Genomic DNA, 24,331 nt, shown 5'->3' with positions numbered 1-24,331 from the left:
TGACACTTAGTGAAAGTGTAACCGAAAAGATACTGTGCACAAGTGCTCGTGCAGTTTGTGACGGCGCAAGTGACACATAAAGTGGTATATACAGCGGTGAAACGGCGCAGCAAGAGAACAATGGTATTTTGAATATGCAAAAATTAGGGCATTTACACAGTAAATGTATGGGAATTCAAAGGACAGTAAAGCAAATGCCCATGTTTGTAAATGCGCCAACAGTAACGCTGTTGAAGTCGACGGCGTTTCGGCCCGTGACAATCAAGGCCATCATCAGGACTGGTTACACATATTTTGAACAGTGTCGCGTGGAAGGGGCGAGCCAGGTGAATCGGCAAGAAGGAGTCAGACGGGTCCGGGGGAGTCCAAATTATTCTAAAAGGACGAGCCGAATGAAACGGCAACGCTGGACCACGTAATGTTAGAAGGGTCCGTGGAAATTCAGGGTCAGGAGGGGGACGGAGATCAATCAATAAGGAAGATTTAGCCGAGGCGAGTGAATCACCGAGGAGGGGTCCGTAAGGAAGGGTGTGCCGGTACGAATCAGGCAGAGAGTCTGTAAATGTGAAGCACCTCTGCAAGCGAAACGGGGTCAACCCATGGCAGGTCAAACACATAACTCTTGGAGGAGCCGAACAGTCGAGGGGAGGGAGGACTCTGCCAGCAAGTCGGTAGCAATTATGCATTGCATTCTGGCAGATGCAGTTCAGTGTTTTTAACGTACACTCCAGTAAGAAAGTGTTTGCCAGCAGTTTTTTTACCTGTGCTCATGATCACGCTGTGAGCTGCTTGTCATGTGTGGGCCTGTCGCCATTTACTTGACTGTTTATTCTTAGCCATCTTCTCCAAAGAATAGAAATGTGAATCAAGCTTTCATAAAAATGGTCACTGTGATTACTCTGTACTTGCTGCCCTCAGATGGTCCGAAGTCAAGAGACCTTGGGGATTGGTGTTGATGTCCCCTCTGGTGATTGAGCCTTCTTTTAAATATTACATCCTTCCCCAAGCACCCACGGGGGATAACCGTGCCGGAGCAAGGTCGGCGTGATAGTATTTTTCTCTGTGAGACCTGGTTTCTGGACGACACTCTGCGAGACTCCATTATATGCCACTCCAATCTACTACTCCCCTCTACTACACTTTACTCCACTACACTGCCCTCGTGGTTACAGCTTTAAACGGAGGGTTCACTCAGCCGTTCATGCCCCTGCTGTCGGCAAAATGAATACTTTGGTTACGTTCCCCGACAATGCCGCCGCAGCGTCACTCGCCACAGTGCACAGGCAAGGAGTGCACCCTGGTGCTGAATGTGTCTGAAGGCTGTGAAATGTTGCAGTAGCTCGACTATGAAAAGATTTTTTTTAAAAAAAACTATCGCCCTTCGTACACGTGAAGGCTCACGACTCGCTTTAAAGCCATAAAGTAGGAGTACTGTTAGTGATATAATCAACCATTGTGCTATGAGAACATGACCCCAAATCACGCGCTCACGCGCCCCCAGTTCTTTTCCACACTTTTTATTTTATTTTTATTGAAGCGGGCTTCTCTCGCGTAAGCAAAATATGCCTCCGCACCCTCCACAGCCTGGCAATTAGCATGTTAATTCATTTCACCAAATTGCCTTTAGACTGCTATTAGATGTGGGCTTTCCTGATACATCAAACACACAGCCCTGAATGGCATTTAAACAACTGTCTGGCTTCCCTTTCTTTGTGCTGATGATAGTTAAAACAAAGCCGCAGTCTGTCCTCTCGATGGGATTGATAGCAGCGCCGGTTCTAACAGCTTGCACGCGTATTCTCTCGTATGCAGCGTTGACGTACAAAAAGGACAACACAATGCCGCGCGCACATTAACCCACGGCAAGCCAGTGTCCTAGCTTGTGAACATCTGCACAGCATGGACGGGAGAGTTTGTGTCCTCTTCTGTCAGTGGGTTCGAATTAGTAAATATGGTGGGTATGTAGGGTGGCCAAGTGGCATGGGCGCAAACACAAGACTGTGCGTGTAAAAGTTCAGGAGAAAGGGTAAAAATTCAGGACAAAAGTTCAGGACAGGAGGTCAAAATTCGGGACAAAAGGTATGCTTTACAGACACATCAGGGAATGTCATGCAATAGTATACAAATTATTAGGCAAAGAACATAAGTACAAGTCACTTTCTCCGGCATGGTCAATTTCTCCTGCCCCGTCACCGCTCCTGCCCGTTCACTGGTCCTGCTCATGCCTAATCACAGCACCTGCCACATCACTTCTCTTGCCTTGTCGCTTCTCATGCCCTGTCGCTTCTCCTGCCCTGTCGCTTCTCCTGCCCTGTTGCTTCTCCTGCCCTGTCGCTTCTCCTGCCCGCCCTGTCGCTTCTCCTGTCCCGGCACCGCTTCTGCCCGTTCACTGCTCCTGCCCGTTCACTGCTCCTGCCCGTTCACTGCTTCTGTCCGGTCAGCACTCAGTGGCTCTGTGTGTGGGTGCAAATGCAATAGGTCTCGCATTTGAGAGTGATTAAGCTATTGACATTGTAAATAACAATGCCGTTTCTTTAAATGTTTTAAAAACAAAAACGTAAACAAAAATAATGTCGTGAGCAATGCCAATAGCTCTAACTTTACCAATGCCGAGACCATTGTATTGTAAATACTTGTTTTAATAGCGGCAGTGTAGCAAAGGATGACTTTTTTACACACAGCCCGTTACTCTTTTCACTTTTATGTAATTTTATTTATTGCACTTGGCAAACATGGTTATTTTCTCCTTGTAGTGTCAGTTACAATGGCTTATAAAACGTGCCCTATTTTATTTCACAAAGTTGCTCTTATGTTGCTCTTATGTTGTCATGTTCCTGCCTATATTGTACTCTCCATTTTCTCTTGCCATTTGTGTGTATGGTCAGTATTGTATGATCTGAAAGAAGACAACTTGGGGGTTTGAGAGAAGTGGGGGCACAAAAGCAAATCAAGATGTCGTGCAGGCTTTAGATTATCCTATGCAGACCACCACAATAGTCTGATTATAAATTAGGCTGTGGAGAAGCAACTTGGATATTGCAGGTTATCACACTCACGTTTGCATTCCTTTCTCAGATCAAAGGTTTAACTCGGTCATACCGGGCTTTCTTTCTAGACTTCATTCAGCTTTTTTGATTGCCCTCGAGGAACCTCTTCAACTGTACTCCCCCCATCAGGCCAGAGGAGATCATGGAAGCAATGGCCCCATTTCCAATTTACAAAATCCCAGGGCCATTTAGCTCCTAGCAGAACTTCAAGGGAAACTCTGTGACATTCATTCACCTTTATTCAGAGAATTAAGTGATTCTGCGGATGCAGTTTTTTAGCATAATTATGGATTTGCCACATAACCCATCAAAAGTTTCTAAAAATGTGGCAATGTGTTTTCACGGGTTCAAGGGTTGACTAGTCCTCTTTCAGTTGCTTATTTTTGTATTTGGTTGTTAAACTGGGTACTGAGGTGAAATCGTTGCCCAGGCAGTGTTACCTTGTGTAAAAAGTTCAAAATAATGATGTTATACTATTAAAAAAAAATAGGCTGTTATGCCTCATCATTTGCCTTTTCTTGCCGCATAATTGAGTCAACTCTGCCCTATAATTAGGTGCTCCCCTGCCACATAATTCCAGTGGCCCTGCCTATATTCAGTGAAGTGGAAAATGCAGCAGGGGCACCCCCCGCAGTCTATGTGCAAGGCAAATGTCTCAATAACGTATAAAAAAACATAAGCACTCTCCTTTGTATCTTGATCCTTAATACTGAAGCAGAATATTCAGTTAAAACTGCAGGCCTTAGCGTTATAAACCTTTATTCAACGATTGTACCTGAACCAAGGAGTGACATAGCACTGATAACACCAGGACATTACTGAACCTAATGGTCCATGACCAAGACTTGCATGCAATGTATATAGCATGATAGAATACCACAAATGAAACAGAGTTCTTGGGTCGGCGAGCGAGGTGGAAGAGCATGGAATGCCGAACCTAGGGGGCTAGTCTGGAAATGACTGTAATAGGTCATCACAGGTAATCTACCCATGCCCCAGTCCCATTTATTTCCTTTAGGGCCACGCCTTAGGTTACATCCTACCCCATTATTTGTCACACTTCAGTTGACTAGTAATAATACATTCTCACCATTCCAGGAACTACTAGACCTATCTTCTCTGAATCCTCTAAACTGGCTTCCGTTTGCTCTACTGGGCCCTCTCCATTATAGCTCTAAATGTTGGAAGCTCATGGAAAGTTTATTGTCCAGATAATTTCTTGATCACCTCATTCATAATACCTTTTATTTCAAAATCTTTTTATTGATTTTTGTATCAGAACAGCAAAATTGCAATTGCGACAAGAAGTATTCCTAGGCCAAGAGTGACGGATATTGTAATAAACATACACAGCTTGTTTCCAAGGTCTTAGCCTCTCTAAGCATCTTACATTTATGTCCCTCCCTGTTCCCCCAAATGCAAATGTGAATCATACCTCAGGTAAGTTCAGAGGTTGGACATCCGCTAAATAATACTTGTGCTCATTGCCCAACCGAAGAAAAAGAAAAATAATATACAATCAAAGAACAACATATGCATCATGGTGGTTACGCAACAAATCTAATCGGTAGGTGGTGGGGTGTAGTGGCGTGAAGTGGGTCATAAGTCTCCCTCCCCTATTGCCCTTTGTCCACGGGACACATATATCTATATTTGGAAAAGATGGAGCACCCTTAACCTGGGGCCACAGGCCAGTAATGGCAGACCTTCTGATATGTATGCTACCAGTGGGGACCAAATAAACTAATCCCTTTCGTGCATCCTCCGCAATGTCTGTCAGTCGCTCCAACGCTAGAGCTCACCAGAGCCTGGCGTGCCAATGGGTAAGAGAAGGGGCCTCAGCTTTCGTCCAGGCGGCCGCTACTGCCATTTTGGCGGCCCCAAAGCACAGCCACATAATGGATCGGTCCCCATGCGTTTGACGCTTCAGCATAGGGTCCCGGATCCCTAGGAGGGTATGGTCTATAGTGTCTCGAATCAGATAGCCTAAAATCAGTTTGATTTGGGAGAGGATCTCTTTCCAGAACTGTTGGATAGAAGGGCAATCCCACCACATGTGGCGTTCCTAGTAGCCCACTGCCCCTCCAGCATCTGTCCGTGGTGTTGGGAAAATTCTATGTAGTTTCTGGGGGTGGAGGTACCAGTCATACATCATTTTATAGTGGGCCTCTCGTATGTGCACTGAACTGTTATATTTGACGATGTCCTTATATAGGGATCCCCATTGTTTCTCCCCAAGAGGGGTAGCAAGGACAGCATCCCAGAATTTCTGGTGGCTCGGTGTCCCCTGTGGGCTCAATGCCCGGTAGAGGGAGTACAGAAAGGAGATAGTTCCCGTGGAAGAAGCCACTGATTGCGCACATTTTTCAATCGGGAGCAGGTCCCTGGTAGCAGCCAGCCGCACCTGGGGTTGCTGCACCCAATTCTTGAGCTGGAAGTAGTGATATTTTTCTGCCGGTTGCAATTGGAAAGCCTTAACACAGTCCTCAAAAGTCCGTAGCCTCCCTTTATTGTATAAGTCGGAGATAATAAGGCAGCCACCCCACTCTCCACCCATCAAAGGGACCCTCTTGAAGATCTGGGGGAAAGTCCTGATTAAAGTGAATGGGGGAGTCAGGTTAGGGAAAGGTTGTTAAGTTCAAGTCCCGTGTTAGCACATCCCACACCTGCAGAGTGGTAGCCGTGGGGGTGCTAATGTAAGCGTTCGGGGGTCTGTTATTTCTTCTTCCACAAGAGGTTCCAGATAGTCTTGCCTGTGATCTGTCGGTCTATGTGGAGCCAGTGTTTCTCGGATTCCCTAAGAGAGCATTCTGTCATCACCCGGAGTTGAGCCGCTGTGTAGTACCCACGGAAATCCAGAAGAGCCAAACCCCCCTCCCCATGGCCTATTTAAAAGGCGGTGTGATAAACGGGCCCTTTGTCCCTGCCAGATGAATTTAGTAGTTATTTTATTCAACTCTGTAAAGCGTGCTCTGTCCACCGGGATCGGGAGCCCTTGGAATAGGTATAGCAGGCTGGGGAGGACGTTCATCTTGAGAGCTTTAATTCTCCCTATCCATGAGATGTGGGCTGGTCCCCGCCGCGTCAGATCCTCCCTGAGCTATCGCATCAAGGGGGGTAGTTGGCCTTATAAAGACGCGCTATTTTAGGGGTAAGTCTCATCCCCAAGTATGTTATTTCCTTTCGGGCGCCGCAGATTGTCGATGTCTCCTCCAGCACCCCCATCACTTCACGTGTTAGATTCCAGTTAAGCAGGAAGGATTCAGAAAGTGTCACCTTGAAACCTGAAACTGTTTCAAAGAATTGAAGCTCCACTTGAATGGTTGGCAGAGAGGTCAATGGCTCAGCGACAGGTAGGAGGACATCATCCGCAAAGAGGGAAATCTTGTGGTGATCCGAACCAAATGTCACCCCCTTAACCCCTGGGTTTTCCCTGATCCGTTCCGCCAAAGGTTCTATATTTAGAGCAAAAAGCAGAGGGGAAAGTGGGCACCCCTGCCTTGTGCCCCGTGAGAGATCGAAGGAGAACGAAGCCACTCCATTTGCTAGGAATTTGGACCTTGGGGAATGGTAGTTTGCTCTCAGCATGCCTATAAAGGTTTAACTGAATCCAAATCTTCTCAGCGTTTGAACTAGAAAAGACCAACATAATACCTTTTATATAACAGAATTTTAGTTTAACTGAGCACATAGTATATCCTATGGGGAAAGATGGACAGAGATCTCAAGACCCCTACTCTCGATGGGGAGTGAGTTGAGGCTTGTGGATGCTTAGCAAGATCCTGTATTGCTTTGGTATGTGAAACACGCTGTATAATATTGCCCCAGATGTGTACACGTCTCATGTATATCTTAAGGAAATTTGTTTGTTGCACACACTCATATGTGGCAAAGGTGTCAGCAGCAGACTTCGGCCAAAATGGCAATTCTTTTCTTGTCATGTTTGAGAATACAAGTGCCGTGGGATTCAATCTTTGTAAACCAATATTCGAAGATCACTGTTCAGAAGACCCCCAGGATGGTTATTGTAAGAATTCAGGTTTTTTTTTTTTGGTTGGTGGGTGACTGCCCACCTAAAGAAATTATCCTAACTGTTGTCAGGCCAAACCCTCAGTCACTAAATGAACCTGAGATCAACGCCCTGGTAGCTGTGGCGCCGAGCGGACTGGCTTAACTGTGTAAATTATTTAGGCAGTACCAAAACAGTAATAACATAAAAATACAAACCAATAACCATTCCGAATGGATTTGAAAAATAGAGTAAAATGTAAATAACAAAATGACACCAAAACTACAAAATTCCAATAAAAGGAAAAGGAGATATGATTTTCAAGTTTTAAGTAGGAATAGCACCAAGGAGCACAAAATGCCACTGATGGTCAATGGTTGAGGCTAGCTGGGACCTAGGCTCAATTTGCCACCCATGTTGGATCACAGGCCGGATACACCAACCAAGTTCGTCCTGATCAAAGATTTATCCTACTGACTTTAGTCCTTTAAGTCCCAATCCACCACAGGAGTACACTTCTACAGCCCCCAAGACCTCAGGGAACGCACCTTGTGACTCACAGGGTGTCAGAAAGAGGCCTAACAAGAGGGTCCAGGTCCAGTTGCCACTGGTCCGCTGGGCAGTTGCAGGGAAATGCCTCTTACAGCTGTTTGTGTCCCAGTGACTTTAATAGGAGGTCAGCCTGATAACCCATTTCTGTGTCCTGGGTATAAGAGAGAGAGCAGGACCAGGCTTCTCAGGTCTCAGACAACAGGTTCAGTCACCTTCCAATTTGCCATTGGACCAGGAGTGTTCTGAAGTGGGCGCCTGGAGATGTCACATCTGTGCCGGGCACGAGCTAGTGGATGGGAATGACTCTTGGGTATATCCTAACCAATAGGGTAAAGGTTCTCAGTGCCAACCATACCCACTATGGGTGTTTTCAAGATGGCAGAAGTCTTTAGACACACTAAACTTGGACTCTGTTGGCTGTGGGTGTGTTTAGAGCGTACTATGGCAATCCTAGTGCCGTCCCACATTGAGCAAAAAAATCCAGATTGAAGCTGCCACAGCACCCCCAATAAACCCAGGCACAGAAGTCTGGTAGAACAAAAAGTTGAATTGTCGTAATTAAAAAAAACACTTTCTTTTTGGCTTTTTAAGTGTAATGTTTTTGAAGTGATCAAACAGTAACATTTCCATTTCTGATAACTCTTCTCAGGACACGTGACCATGAAGGCTTCCTGTGCTCCTTGCTGCTACCTCCAGAATCACGAAGTTCTGCTCTGGCACTGAAGGCCTTCAACGTGGAACTGGCTCAGGCAGGTATTGCATAATTTAAGAGCCTATGGAGATGAGAGATAATGGACTGTAATGATGTCTGCCAAAATCTAGGTTACCAGTTGCAGATGCATAAAGGGTACCAGGTGATCCAGTTATGAGCAGTCAGTTTATATACAGCTCCATAGCTGCCAAGCTAGCTTCTGAGCACCAGCCAAATGTCATTGTTTTAATTGAGAAACCAAGGCGTGAACTCAGAATTATGCTATTTCCGAGCATCCTAACAACATGCACATTCATGTATGGATATGATTGATGGTATATAAAAATGCTATACTTAGCATGTTTGAATACTAACTTCCGCAAAAACGGGTATTGTGGTATTGACACATTGCTGAAGTTAACAGTATATGCTAGTGTCTCTAAATAAAGAGAACGGTAGGGATCTTGAGGGAGGGAGGGTCATGATTAGCTATTTTTCCTGTAAACTGTAAGCAACTTTTGTTTGCAACCTCTTGTCGTTTAGCTTCAGTGTGTAGTCATTTCACATTTATTGTTCAGTTTTGGTGGGTAACACAGATCAGTTTGAAAAAATGCTATATTTTTGCAACTGAGAACCAGTACAGTCCTCAGAGTTGGCTTGTTTATGATCTAATTTTAAGTGCTAGGAAAAGAGTCCAAAAGAAACAGCAGCTTTCTTGAGTCTTTCAACTGTTATCCTTATTCTTGCTTAGAACCCTGTGAGCTACCGAGACCAGCACCACTAATTTAGTTGCTTTTGTTGAAATGGACAGTGAGCTTATGTAGGGTTTTTGAAAAGCCAAGTCCCCAATGACATGACAAGAAAAAAAAGAAAATTCACTTTTCTTCAGATGTGTAGCAGAAAAAAAATGCAAACTTTGCCTATGGTAACCTACACTTCACAGATACCGTTTCAGCCCTTTATTAAGGAACTGCACCAGAGAAACAAGGTACAAAATGAAAATTGAATTCCACTGTAAACTCTCGGGTAACTCTGCCAGACCAGACGATCTGGATTAATTAGGGCCTGAATAGCAGAGATAGGGATGATTCTTGAAGAGTTGTCCCTCATTTCCGAGTGCTAAAAACAACACCTTTGAAGTGTTTGCCACCAGAGAAATAAAAGAGGTACTTACGACGTAGAAAATACATTGAGATTTTCTCCAGTACTGGGAGAAAATATGCTTGTATTAGATTTTCAAATCAGTTATGACTGATCGTTTCCCATACCTTGATTGAAGTGTTTGTAGCTCTTGAATATAGGGACTGATGAACATAGTATGCAAGTATGTGTGTGGGTGTCTATATATCATAACCCTAGCTATACACTGGCATAGCCCTCTGCAGTAGAAGGGGAGAATAAAACCACAGGTTTCTGTGCGCCCCATTTTTCCAGGCCATAAAAAAGCCCCTTGATTTTCATACTTCATGAGGTCATAGGAGGTCTGTTGGCAGCAAAAAAGCCCTACATCTACATTGATCACCTTCAGGCATTCGGGTGAAGTCAGAGATTTAGCCATCGTATTTTTTAAATTTGATTCAATGCCATTGCTCACCATAGTCTCCTCCATATTCATGTTTAGGCACAGGACTAGTTTTCAGAAGGGTTTACAAGTTCTTCCTCTGAACAATGGCCCATTCAGCTTAATCAACTCAGTGCAGAAAAGCTGTGGTGATATATTATTGAATTGCAGATTTCCCAGACGCAGGCAGGTTTTCAAAAGTGCCAGAACACATGACCAGGCGTTCCAAAAGTTTGCAGGCCTTGATAAATGTGTCCTTAAGGAAGAAAGGCTTGTGTGTCACATTTTTAAAAATAAAATGCAACTTTGATATTGTACATGTGATTAAGACCTGGCTGGCAAACTGCTGCCAACTCGACTCTTCACTGATCATGCACCATCCACATGGCCTTCATAAACATCTGCTCCATTCTGCGAAGATATTGGTTTGATTATCAATAAGGCAAAAATCGAATGCATGGACTACGTTAAATATCATATTAGGGTTAAATATCATATTGGGGGGAAACCGTGTTAGTGCTTGTCATTGAACTTGTGTAACTAGGAGTCAAGTTAAGGAGTGTGACTCAAGGAAAAAGATCAGAACAGGTTTGACTCTTAAAATGTAGGATCTTAAGATGTTCTGCTGCCGTAAATCAGGCAGAACCTCGGCTATGTGCTTGCTGCACAAAGCTGACCAGTATCAATAACTCTTTCTTATATTATCTGAAATGTTTAGGTCGCAATCAGTTATTCCTTCCCTGTTTTGGTCTTGGCAATGTTGAGATCATGGTCATCACCTGACTTGAGGACCCTGAGAGCAGAGATTAGGGATGGCCTCACGGGTAACAATGCAGGGTGTTTACTGAAGCCTTTTCTTGTCAGTTCCATTGTTCTTGTGCCTTTGATGGTCTAGAGTTGTGGTCGGATCCATCCACTATTTGCAATTAGAACATTGACCGCCTTTCTGTCTAAGCATGGAGTCACTGAATCATGCTTCAAGTGGGCATTCTTGAAATTCCGCATTAATATCTTTCCTTTAGTTGATTTCATGAAAACACGGGGTTTAACCCTGTTAAGACCATTCCATGTAAAGAAGATAATTGAAGTGATGTTACTTGCTAAAAGGATACTTTTCAGCCCCTGTTATTCTTCATTATGACTTGAGTACATTACTAGCTCTTGTAAATCCATGCGCAACACTTGAGTTAGAATGCTGAAGTACTGCGATTTTCCCTTTTCCCGACAGCACTTCGCAGAAAGAGTAGTGTTCGAAAAAGCTGTACGCTCACATTTCTGCCAAGCTCATTTGGGAAATTATTAATTATTTTAAATGTATTATTGGATTATACTTGTATATATGCTGATTTTATTGTTTACATTTACACAGTATATATTTACACAAAAACCCAGAATTAAATTGCTGGGACTCCAAATGTGAAAGTCTTAATTTAAACATGATTAATTGATAGGACACCTTTCGATGTGCTGCTTAAATGAAGTACCACATTTCACACAGCTGCTACTGTAGTTAAAAACAGACAAGTACACTGGATTGCTCAGGTGGGACTCATGGTGAAGGTGTGGTAGTCATCAGTGGCAGCCCCGTAATGTGCAGTAGAGCTGGGGCGGCCGTGCACATACACACACCACATTCACATGCACTCGCACACCACATTCACTAGCACACTCAGACACCACATTCTGGTGTGTATACACACACACACACAGAGACATCACATTGACATACATACACACACACCTACCCACCACATTCACACACAGACACCACATTCATGTGCGCGCACACACACACACACTGCACATTCACATGCACACACCCATTCACAGCATACAAGCATGCACACAAACTTTGTACGTGCATGCACACACCCAACAACATTTAAATTTAAAAAAAACGTGCCTGGCCACAGCGGAGATCTCAGGTGGTGGGAGGTAAGACTTTGTTGTTTCTGGAAGACACAACAGATGCTAATTGGCTTCCTCAACATAGGCTTCCTCTCACTGCCTGACCGTGACCTTCCTTATCTCGTCAAAGAGTGGGATGGGGTAAGTAAGAGTTGCCAACCCCACCTCATTCTGTGATGAGCGTCACTGATGGACACTGGGCAATGGGCACTTTATGCCTTAAAGCTGAAGCTCCCAGGTCTGAGTCTGATCAGTGACGCACCCTCTCGTCATGAAGGGGGATGCTCACAGAAGACTTTGGCGGCATAAGGAGGTCACGCCCACCAGGCTGTGAAATTTTCATACCAGAAAATTTCGACTCAGGCAGCCAGGCACCTCTGCATTTACCTCATCTTCAGTGTCTAGCTACCTTACACTCGATGGAATGTGTCTGTCAGACTGACCTTTGATCAACCTGACCGACACTGTTCCAGCTCAGAAAAAGGTGGGGTGGGGGGGGGGGCACTGCCCTTAACGATAGGCCATGGCTGGTAGTGAGGTTAATACAGCCAACTTGCACAGAGGCCTCTCATTTTATTTTTCAAGGTTCCATGTGGGCCAGGAGACACACTGTTATTTCCTCTGTCACTTTCCCATGTAATTAATATCCTATGATGTCCTTAACATGCCAAAGGGCTGAAATTAAACTACTGTATTTGGTCCTCGAATATTGGCAGATATCATCTTTGAGAACTGTGGAGATGTGGGAACAGAGAAGCATCATCATAGGACACACCTGACTGTGACCTTGCCACTGTGGCAGATGTAAGGTAGAGGGTCCAGCTTGCAATAATCATAGAGGGCCCTCGGTGTGGCTTAAGGGAGGAATTTAGAGTGGTTACTTTCCTGCAGCCTGCCTGCTTTTTACAAGTACATATTTCAGTGTGTATGTTCTCGACTTTTTAACTTGCAGATCTCACACTGTCAGTGCACTGCTGGGTGGGAGTTATCTCAGTAAGACTGGAGCCTGCAACACACAGATTACACACAGATCACTGCAGTAAGTGCGTTAAACCACTGATCTATTTCACCATAATTTAAATATGACAGATTTTAACACTTGAATTTCTTCAGTAAATGCTTTAACTCGCTGAGTTTTCTACCTAGAATTAGAACTTGGAGGTTGCAGGCTAATCATAAATCTCTACATTCTGTATATTAATTAGGGCTCCCGGTTTTATGGTACTTATTTTTTAAATATTTCCGTCTGCTATTTATCCATATTTATTTTTTGCCATTTTAGTGGTGTTTATCCTTATTTATTTTATGTTTTGAGAATAAAATGAGACGTTAAATGGTAAATTTTCACAATTATTTAACTGGTCTACATGCACTCATACTTTGATGCCTTTCACGTTTTAGCAAATTAAGCAGGCACATAGAACAAAACAAAACTCTGACAGGTCAATATTAGCATTATATACAAATACCTGTAAACATATGCCTATATTTAAGGCAATCTCATCTTTTTTTTTTTTTTTAATCCCCATGGTGTCTATCTGCTTAGCGATTGGTCTGGAATTCATGAAGGACAACAAGAAGAGTCATTCACAAGAAGCACACTTTTCTGTATTTTTCCGCTTTTAAAAATAAATACAGTCAGGAAATATATTGTTTTCAGTCTGTATTTATCTGTAAAAATCAGTTAAAATGGAAAACTGGAAGCCTTCATATTAATCAGTTGAACTGCTCGTATTCCAAGGATTAGAACCAGTGACCTTCAGATTACACATACATTTACAGTCACTACTTCAATATCTGATCGCTCACACCCGTTTTGACAAGTACCATGTGGAGACTTTTTCCCTTTTGTATTATTATAATGTATTTAATAGTTTCATTTGGATACATAAAACCATGACACACTGAGCGTGGATCTGTAACCATGCTGTCAAAAATGTTAACTGAAATATTAAAATATGCATATTACCATAATCACTTCTTTACTATTATTTTTTGTCTCTTTAAAATATTTGTAAATCATTCATCTCTACTAAATATTTCTTTTCACAGTTCTGAAACGTGCTAGTAGTAAAACATGATATCTTTCTCAGTTCAGTTGCACTGATAATATAGAATCAGCAGGTACGCTTATTTCTTCTCTTACCACATCCTCTACACTTTTCATGAATTTTCCAAATACAAGGTATTGTCTTTCTATTTTCTGTCCTTTCCCTTTTCTATCCTTCGGTACCACTTTTTAAGCTTTTTTTCCGTTTTGTCCAGTGTCTCTCTTTTTCAGTGAGCCCTATTTAGGTCTCGCTTTGACAGCACAGTTGAAATACTGCCCTATTGCTGACAAAATACAAAGGATGGTCTTTGGGCTTGTCCCCTAAACTATTGGCTGGCTATGGCCAGCCTCTATTAGCCTTTTCCTTGAGAATTTGTCACTCATGTCTTGGCTCAGGCCATCGCTGTATTCATCTCTCACCTAACGCGATCGGCTGTTCTGCGTTTCTTTCTGCCTACACTGGAGTGCTTGCATTGAACTGCATGAGGAACTACTTTACAACTATACCCCTCTCTGTCCGCTCCTACTGGCTCCCTGACTTGCATGCATTTGCATATTAAATCCAGATGTATTCGCTTTGCTAATCATTGCCTCTTTCTGCGTGCTCTTTTATTTTTATCATTTTAATTAGGTTTTCTGCTCCACTTGTCTAAATCCGTCCCCTTTGTTCTGCCCACTATGTCATGCATTACGAGTCACTATCATCTCTCATCCTTTTTATGTATTTCAGTTTTACTTCCGACTGGAGTATTTTGTCCTTTTTGTTTTGTTCTTTCCTCCTGCTCAAGTTTGGTTCAGTTTGCTTCACTTTCCTATGTTTCAGTCATTGCTTGCTCTTGCCGGGTTTTCTCTTCTCTTTTGTTCTGTCCTGGTCTTGGTCTGTTTTCTTTTACCATCCTTTTTCTCTTTTCCACTTTTCCCGCCTCCTTTTTTTTTATGCCTGCATGTGTGTGTTTATAAAGTGACAGGTGCACTATAAATATTTTGAGTTGGTAACAGTCGCACCAACCTCCATCATAGAGATGGCCAGGGGAACCATTGCTATAGGCAGGGGCTCGAGAAGGAGGCCTGGTGTCAGGCCCCATTTAGGGAGCCACAGGGCAGACAGAGACTACTGAGCCGCAACCATCTCTCCAAACTAGGCCAAGTACAGCCCTTTCCACTCTTGACTGTCAGGGTATTGAGGTGACCAGCAGTGGCGTAGCTAGGCCTTTTGCCACCCGTGGCGGTCCCAGCCTTAGCTGCCCTGCGGTGGCCGTAGGAGCGGGGGAGGGGTGCTGGCAAACAATCCTGCATTTGCGCCCGCGGCTAAGAGTGCGGGGGAGAGCCGAAGTGTACGGGTGCATTATACAATTAACAGAGATGTGATGTAAGAAAGTGAAACGGAGACTGGAAGATGTAAATGTATTACTGAAATTGCAGATTATATTGTAGTATCTTCATATAAGGTTAACTGTTCTCCTGTATCTTGTAACTAGCTGCTCAGCCAGTGTGAGAGTTCCATGTGGAATGTTGACGTGACTGGAATGTTGGAGGTTGGTGTGGTTAGTAAAAAGACAAATACCCATTACTAATAACATAGGAGGGACTAGGACCCCCTGTACACAGGGTAGATGGGACTAACACCCATTACCAATAACGTAGGTGGGACTAACACCCCCTAAACTCTGAGTATATGGGACTTAAACCACTAAAGGATTAACACCCATAACTGATTAATAAATGGAACACTCACCCCCCATAACTGGTAAAGTAACTAAACAGTGACTTGCAACATGGAAATAGGGCTAAAACCCATTCCAAATAACTAAATTTGGAGCACAACCTTCAGAATGACCAATGAGCAGCATAACGTGACAAAAAACACACACACACTAGTGGACCAAAATCCAGCATACGAGGAAAAAAAAACCCTTAACCAACCCCTAAAAGGAAAATGCAGCTACGGCGTGGAAATGAGACTACAACCCAAACCCAACTTAGTGCATACACACTACAAAAACCACATGTAGCACCAGGTGAAAAAATAGCTGCGTAACAAGTCAGAGAATGCTGCACAATAGGTGTGCGTGCCACTGTACTTGGTGACACGCCACTGTTGAATGAGATGAAAAAAAAACTCAGTCACTTGCATCGGACCTTAAACTTGAGCAACAACTCCAACATTTAAATCATAAAAACAACACAACACATTTAAAAAAAACAAAAAAAAACAATCACACACTGAAGTATGTTGTGTACGAATGACCTTTCCAAAAATAATGTCACTAGTGTGCCTGTCACTGGGATGATGAAAAACAGGCGTAGGCAGCAGAAGAAATTCTTTGCAGCAAATTACTTGTCAGTTTTAACTCACCACCTGACTCGTGAAGTGTTCATGCCCAACCAAGTAAAAACACAATAAATACGAAACAACTTGAAAGTCTACTCCGCTACAGATGACGGTTGGGCTCAAAACGATCCTCCCATTTCGACTCTGGTACAGGTTTCCAAAACTTTATTGATAGCAAACAACGTGGTTGGCAAATCAGTCTTGAACGAGCAATAGATTAGTATGCGATCGTAAACCATTCCTAAGATGGCGGCACGCTGTCACCGGATGGCTCAAGGTGAATGTGTGCGCCTCAGGATACAGGACACAGTCGCCTTCGTGAAATCGGAATGAGGCACGTCACAAAGGAAGATCGTCAGATGTGCAAAAGGTAAGAGCGCGCACCGGCAGAGACACGCGCCTCATTTTTAAAACTAAGCATGGCGGTTGAACTGCCCTTAGTCAAAATGCCTTCTCAGTACAAACCACAAAAAAAAATGTAATACTTTCTACCACAATGCTGCTAATGACAGGGTGTAGCTCCACTTGACTTAAAAACCGGAAACACTGCAGCGTTCCGCAACAAGCCACCAGTTGATGGAAACTCACGAGCAAGTTTACGCTTGTAACTCCACTTGGCACAAACACTGGTCCTCTCAAAAGGCATCGCTTTCCAAATAACACGGATCGCTTATAGCGCTGACTGAATGGAGCGCTAAAAAACTTGAACTGACCACAGTAAACATTATTATGGTACTGCAAAACACCAAAGTTTAACACCGGGGCCCGATTTTTGCCCCCGAACATATTTTCCCAACACAACATCACGCACTAGGTGGTTAGCCATTTCAGTTGTGGGTCCACTGGGAAACTCCTCTCGATGGAGACACTCTCCCAAGAAAGCAAAACTGGACAGGCAGTCACCAATTACCTTGTTCACAGAGGCACGTTGTCCTTAAGTACTGGAGGCTAGACGTTGGTAGTTGCACTGACCCTCCACAGACCAGCAGGTACATCTACATGGGGCTATTCTATGGACTTTACATCTTAATAAATTACCTAAAGATATATACTGGCTACGTCTGCTGTGTCACATCAACCTATGGAACCAGGTCACTTCATATATGTTGACTATGAAGGGCAATAAAATTTGTAAAAAAAACTCGTGCTGCCCGGGGCGGACCGCCCTCCACCCCCCCCCCCCCCGCCTCCTACACCACTGGTAAGCAGTCCATGCCATCATGGGGAGATAGTACGGGGACAAGAGGTCGGCGCTCAAGCCAACTAACTGACACAATAATGTAACGTCTATTCCATTGCTTTTAAGCATAAAATAAAGTATTTTGAGTCTCAAAGCAGAACTAAGTACTATGTAATTTGATAAGAACATGATAAACAGTTGTAATTTGAGTTGCGTTTTAACAATAGGGCTTTACACCCCTTCCCTGCTGCAGTCCTCTCTCCCTACTAGGGCCGATATTCTACGTCTACTGTCCCCAGCACCAATTACTCCGGCACAGATAGCGACTAATACAATCAGTTTCCCATGTTTACCTACTGTGGAAGGATGTAGCACTGCAGTGTATGCGGTTGATGCTCCTGCCCTCATGGTGGTAGCTCCTCTCCTGTGTGGGGGACACTACTGCAGCTTCATATCGGGACAGTGTTCGCGACATGAGGTTGGTATGGCAATTCTGCAATCCGCGTCTTCGGCAGCGGTGGCCTTCCTGGCCCGTTACAGAGGGGGTTCAGAATTGGTAGTGGTAGCTTCCAGGCTGAGTCATCTGTGATGATAGACTTTAGGTAATTGTGGCATTCAGGCTGATCAGGGCTTCCTGCTTCAGTGGAGGCAGTGTGACTTCAGTTTCTGTCACTTTAGCATTGGCAGCAGTCATCTTCCAAGCTTTGGCGGACAACAGGTCATCCAAGTTTTACTTGGTATGTAACAGCCTTAGTATGAATTCCACGTTATACACAATTTCCAGACAGAGAATTAGGACGCGCTGTCTAAGGTTTCAGAACTTGTTTGTGCCAGTTCTCTTTTCTAATCAAATATAATATTCTGGCTGCTCCAGCCACTCGTACAAAGTGATGGGTCTCGCAGCACTGGGACATGCAAGGGCATCCTAAACAGCAGTGCAAGAGTGAACTCTCTGCTGTCATCGGGCTTCCTTAACCCCTTCAGCGCGGTGCGGATTACCGCACTGTGCTGAAGGTTCTATTGCGCGGGCGGGGCCATGACGGAGTGGTTCCGTCATACGCACAGCGCAACCGATGCGCATGACGGAACCGCTCCGTCATGCGCATCGAAGGGGTTAAGTAGTAATCGGGGATAGACCAAAGGGCAGGCCATGGCTAAAAATGTCCTCACCTTGAACAACAGAAACTGCAGTCACACCCCTCACTCCTGCCATCTACCTAATGACAGTGCTCCGGAGAACTAATCAGCAGCCCTTATTGAATTTCAAAAGGTAGCCCTCTCTACATCCTCCATCACTTCAGTGTCCGGGTCTTCCTCTTTCAGCCCCAGGAATGTAGGCAATACACATCCACAGTCTGCGGAAGCTGTCCTCGTCCTCCATCTTGTGCTATGCTAAACCTGGCCCACCTAAAATGAACACCACTTGCCACATTACTCAGACTCGTACAACACTAAATGTCCTACTACCACACTTGTGTTACGCACTCGCTGCACATACATTCACGCGAAATGCACATGGGATGCCAGCTCAAGGTTCTTGGTCTCACATAACAGTGGAACCTTAAATTAGAGGTGGCAATAGGCTATTATCTCCCTGATTGAGAGAAAAAGGCCTGGTCGCACCTTTAATTCACAAAACGCAGTATGCTGCCATTACCACTTTATGTCAATCGTGCTGGGCTGTTTGAGGGCTTACATTACATTACACCCTTCCAGGTTACAGGATGATTTCTGGACCACGCTTTTCCATGGACATGCCAAGGCCTCTCTACATGGGCTAGATCAGCATGGCTCTAAGGCCAAAATCTAAGTCAGGAACCAGTTTCACAAGCAGTTGGTCACTCATTGTAGATGTACATGTGCGTTTACCATGCTGGGCACATTCCTATTCCAACACCTGGTCAGACCCAGTCAGCTTTTGACAATCTTGTTCAATGATACATTTCCCTGTGCCCAGGTACTAATCTCAAATGTATCTCAAAAGCTATGGCCCTTGCACAGGACACAGTTCGCACCTCAACAGTGAGCTAATTTTTTTATTTAATTTGTATAATTATTCAAAAGTGAAAGTGTCATAAGAGCATCAACAGACTTGACCTAGTCTTCTATGTCATGACCGGGCTGGTGCTTTGCCACAGCTATGTATTTGCTGCTTTGGCTTGTGTGCTAGTGGCTGAGATTCACTTGTGTGCTAGTGACTGAGGTTCACTTGTATGTTGGTGACTGAGGTTCAGTTCAGTCTCCCTTCAATGAGCTGTCTCTGGAGCTTCTTTCAACTCTGCAGTTGCAGTCAGCTGCAGGAGTGTGAGCAGCGTGCAAGACTGCTTATTGGTACTGCACTCCTTAAAAGCCCCCTCCTGGGTGACTCACTGGAAGCACGAATGGCACGTGGTGCATTGTCTCACCTTAGTACTCGGCTGGAAGCCCAAACCCCTGGTCACCTTCACCAGCATGAGGCGGTGCTCGTGCCTAGTGATAGGCCAGATGCTGATAGGCTCTTAGGGGCCGATGTACAACCGTTTTTGCGGTCGCCAAGGGGAATTTGGCCCCTTTGCGACTGCTAAAAACATCTGCCCAATGTACTAACCCTATTTTGCGAGTCGCTAACCTATCAGCGACTCGCTATTTGGAAGGGGCATACCAAGGGCGTCCCTTCCTAATAGCGAGTCTAAAACCTATGTATGATTGTTTTGCCGCCGCATTTGCAGTCGCAAAATACTCGCAGTTTACCACCCTTTACAAAAGGGTGGTAGGCCACTCGCAAACTGGAAGGGGTTCCCTTTGTGAATGGGTCTGCAAATATTTTTTAAGAGTAGGCAGTGGTCCCAGGGACCACTGCCTGCCCTTGAAAAATGTAACTGGAAAGTTTAATTTGTATTTTTTAAATGCATCCTGTTTTCCTTTAAGGAACACCGGCTGCATTTAAAAAAATAAATGTAAAAAAACTGCTTTATTAAAAAAGTAGTGACAGTCATTGTGGTCTGCTGACCCCAGCAGGCCACCATCCCTGGGAGTGCAAGCCATTCCCAATGGGGTGGCAAATTGCGAGAGCCTCATTAATATTCATGAGGCATGCAATTTGCGACCCCCTTTGGGAATCACAAACAGTGTCTGAGACACTGTTGTACATTAAGTTTTGCGAGTCGCAATTTTGTGCAATTTGCGACTTGCTAAATTTAATGGTTGTACAGCTGGCCCTAAGACTCACTCACTGGTTGCAATGGGTGTCACTCTTTACAGCCTGCTGATGAGCACGAGGCACCGTAGCATCTGCATGTTAAAACTGTTGTTTTGCTGTTCTGTATCACCATCTCTCACTCTCCTGTTATCAGAAACACAGCAATCATAGGGTTCGTCATGTTGTACTGGTGGTTCCGCCCTCCCCGTATGAGAAGCCATAGTTAACTGCCTATTTCTCGTTAGCTTAGAAATAGCCCTGGATGCATGTCTCGTTGAAAAGGGAAAGAGGGCTCATGTCACTGCATCCTCATCAAAGCATAACTCAAGTAAAATTCCTCATTTTGTATTTTCTATTAACAGGTATTGTCAAGGGGGCATTTGGGTGTTGGATTATATATAATATGGAGTCTACCTATTTCGAATACAGGCAAAGAATGCAGCAGTTGTCACCCTGTGAGCTCCACTTCACTCTTTTATCGGAGGTAGAGAGAAAGTTTTGAATCTAAATTTTGGAATAAACATATGTCAAAAGATAGCGTTCAAGTGGCTGAGCCCTTCCCCCACCCCCTTCCCCCCCCGAAGTTGGAAGTTGGGTTAGAGATGTTCATGAATTGGCAGCGGCGGAACTTATTCGTATGACACAAGTTAGGAGAGATGAAAAGCTTGAGGATGATGCGAGAGCCTGGTACCTCATGATGACATGCATATTAACAAGCATTGGAATAGCCAATAGGTCTCGCCTTTGGGGCATTTTGTAAGTGTTTAGCCAAGCAGTACATTCTGTGTAACTGTACTAAATTGATGTAGTGTACTCTATAAAACATGGCTAAAAGACATTCACATTGACGAGGCCAATAGTTCGGGCATTGCGGTGATCTATTGGCTTTGCCAAAGCTTGCTCGTTGTTGCTGAATAAAAGCGGAAGTGATAGTGAGAAACAGTTTAGGAGCTTTAAAGTTAAGCGAGGATGTGGTGTAATGGCCAGAGCTGCCGACAAGGGAACTGGGGAACTAGATTCAAATCTTATGGTCGACTGAATAATTTGTAAAATGGATATTAGTGTTCTATTCCAAAGCAAATAAAGATGAGCTAATAGCGAACTCTGTCACAGTTCAATGATGCCTTTTTGTGAGACAAACTCCAACACAAGCTTTTCTGGCACGTTGTGTATGTGCTGGTGCACATGGTATGGAAGGAGACCTTTTTGAATAAGGAGGCATGCCTCTGACGCGATTTCACAAAGGATAAGTACTGTCATATTTCATTTGTTTGCTTTCTGGTAAATGTACCATGTAAAGGACCAGAGCTTTAAGTGGGACGGGTCCTGCCGGTACTCAGCACCGGCAGTTCTAAAACTTAGGTGCTGTGACGGGTCCCTATCGGGCTCTCCATTTGTGACTCTTCAAGATAAAATAAAAATCTTAACTGGGCAGCAGTACCACCCTTCACTACCTTTGATGTAACGTCAAAGAGACTCGCTATAGTTAATTCACAGTATCATTATTTCATAACTGAAACATTTTCAATGTTCTATACTGAGAAAATAAAAATTAAAATTAATTAAAAGATCGCGCTCCCGATTCTGTCCCCTCGCACACTTTCCTTTCTCTGCTGTTCTAAAAACAATGCTATACAGCATCCATTTTAGACACAGCATCCATTTTAGAATTCACTTTAGTTTGCCCAGGGCCAGCCAGTTCACGTATCTCCTCAAGCTGCCCCTTGTTTTCAGTCAGTTACACCCATGCATTTTTGTGGTTAGGCCGACTCTGAGAAATGGCCCACCAGTCTTCCCTTTTTCTGAGAAAACAAGTTTATCTCGTATCTCTTTTAAGCCAGCTGGCCTAAGACTCACTGGGGCCACGCAGATTGTCACATATTTCAGTCCCCTTCAAGGTTGACTGTTCATGACCCACGCACCACACCCTTATCTCTCAGGCACGCAAGCTCCCCCACCCTCTGATAGCATCCCCTCAAGCTACATCCTTGAAAAGTATGTGCTTATCTGTGTTTTGCTTATGCGCCTTGAGCAATGCTGATTTGCAAAGACATTTGCTACAAAGAAGGAGGGTTTCTCCCAATGACTTGCAAAATACTGTGTAAATGTATAAAAGCTGTACTCTGTGAATAAAGCTTCAGACCACTCCTGAACCTGCTGAGGTGATGGAGCTCTCCCTTAACTCGAGTTAATGAATAAAGGCCCATTTAACTCGCACACCACGGACTCCTCAGTTCATTATTTTATTGGTATTACTAATTTATAGAAATTCAGATCTGGTAATTAATTTATTTACCACATTAACTGGCGCCCGAATAGGGACACTCCCCCTTCCCCACGCGCTGGAGATCTAGGTCAGGTCCTTGTCCCTTCCAGACCCCCTGACGGACTCTCAAGTGCACAAGAAGCGGGGTATTCCTGCTGACTCCCTCGCGGCGAAGAGGAGACAGACTGAGACTGAACATCCACACGAGGCGGTGAGGAAGATTGGCGGAGTGTTCCGACCCAGAGCCCGACCAGTGAACCTGTCGAGTCCGAGGTTTCCAGAGTCCCGTTGTTCCTCAGTCCACTACGCAGCGTTCCAGTCCGATGACCAGGTCTTCAAGTTCTGCTTCCCGGTGAGTACTACTGAGAATGTATAAAGACGGGTTCTGTGACAGAACACGGTAAAGTTGCACTGGCTTCCCAGTGTATAAAGATATCAAGTATATTGTTTTCGTAATTCTCACCTTCATAAGGCTTAGTTAAAAACACCTTAAAATGCCTTTATTTTCCAAATTACGAGGATTAAGTACCAAGAAAAGGTTATTAGAACAGGCCGTTCCGGTCCCACCTAGAGATACACCTGGACATTTCATGTATACTAAACATGGTATAGAAGGGGTAGACTACTAGTGGGGAGATGTGCATCCAAGACAATATGAAAAAGGAAAAAATGACTCCTTCAGAGGATTTCGTGTCCTCTTACTTAATAGAAAGTCCCCCGCCTTATGTGGTTCAACGACAAGCCCTGCAACTTATACCACCAGTACCGACGGGTGGCCAAATGGCCACCGCTCCTCCCTCAGAAGATATTAAAGACGGGACGGAGGATAAAACGGATATCCCGCTTTTGGAATGTCCCTATGATGAATGCCCCGGGGAGGGTAGAATGGCCACAATATCTTGTAGATTGAAACAGGCCCTAGACGCACTCCAGATAATTCCCAACAGTAAAACACAATTGGACGCAGTTTACGATTTCGTCCGGACGGGCCAAAATGAACAGGCCTCGTTAACAATGATGCAAAATAGAAAGGTCGTGACCAAGCAGACCATGTTACAATTTGCGGTGACCTGTTTTTTGAGAATTTTGGACTCCAGTAATCACAAGGCGCCCAACCATTTGTTGGACCTAATCGACTTGCTTGAACAGTCCAAGTTCACTAAACACAAACAGTTAGATGAGTTGGTAATACGATTGGTATCGGGCATCCATTCCATCCATCAAGATAGGGAAAGACAGGAGAACGTCTCGGAAGAGACGAGTGATGAGGAAGAGGAAGGGAGAACTACTGTCATGGGACTGAATACAAAAATACTAGAACGGATACCGCTTCCGCTAAACTGTTCCAGTGCACTGTCCAGTCATTAGAGTGCTGGCTCGAGGACGACCCACCTTTCACCCCACATGAAAAAGAAATAGCACGATCAGCCACTGATTGGATTGCCCAGCACCAACTTTATGACCCTGATATAATAGGACAGATCTTCCTCTCCCTCTCCCTGTCTGATCAAAGAATAGCGGGTATGTTCATGTTACAGCGTTTGGCGACACTATATG

At 44.3% G+C, this 24,331-nt stretch overlaps 1 protein-coding gene across 3 annotated transcripts in view; it reads left to right on the top strand.

Moving 5' to 3' along the window:
• NDUFAF6 (NADH:ubiquinone oxidoreductase complex assembly factor 6) overlaps positions 1-24,331 on the top strand; it is an 86,269-nt gene that overhangs the window by 17,939 nt on the left and 43,999 nt on the right. For all 3 annotated transcript variants that reach the window (XM_085605232.1, XM_085605231.1, XM_085605233.1), the window contains exon 2: positions 8,258-8,357. In XM_085605232.1, the coding sequence (XP_085461358.1) occupies positions 8,258-8,357 (100 nt within the window). The remainder of the gene's footprint in view (positions 1-8,257; positions 8,358-24,331) is intronic.

The sequence above is a fragment of the Triturus cristatus genome, chromosome 5_1, assembly GCF_964204655.1.
Source record: "Triturus cristatus chromosome 5_1, aTriCri1.1, whole genome shotgun sequence".
NCBI lineage: Eukaryota > Metazoa > Chordata > Amphibia > Caudata > Salamandridae > Triturus > Triturus cristatus.
This window is presented reverse-complemented; position numbering and strand designations above follow the sequence as displayed.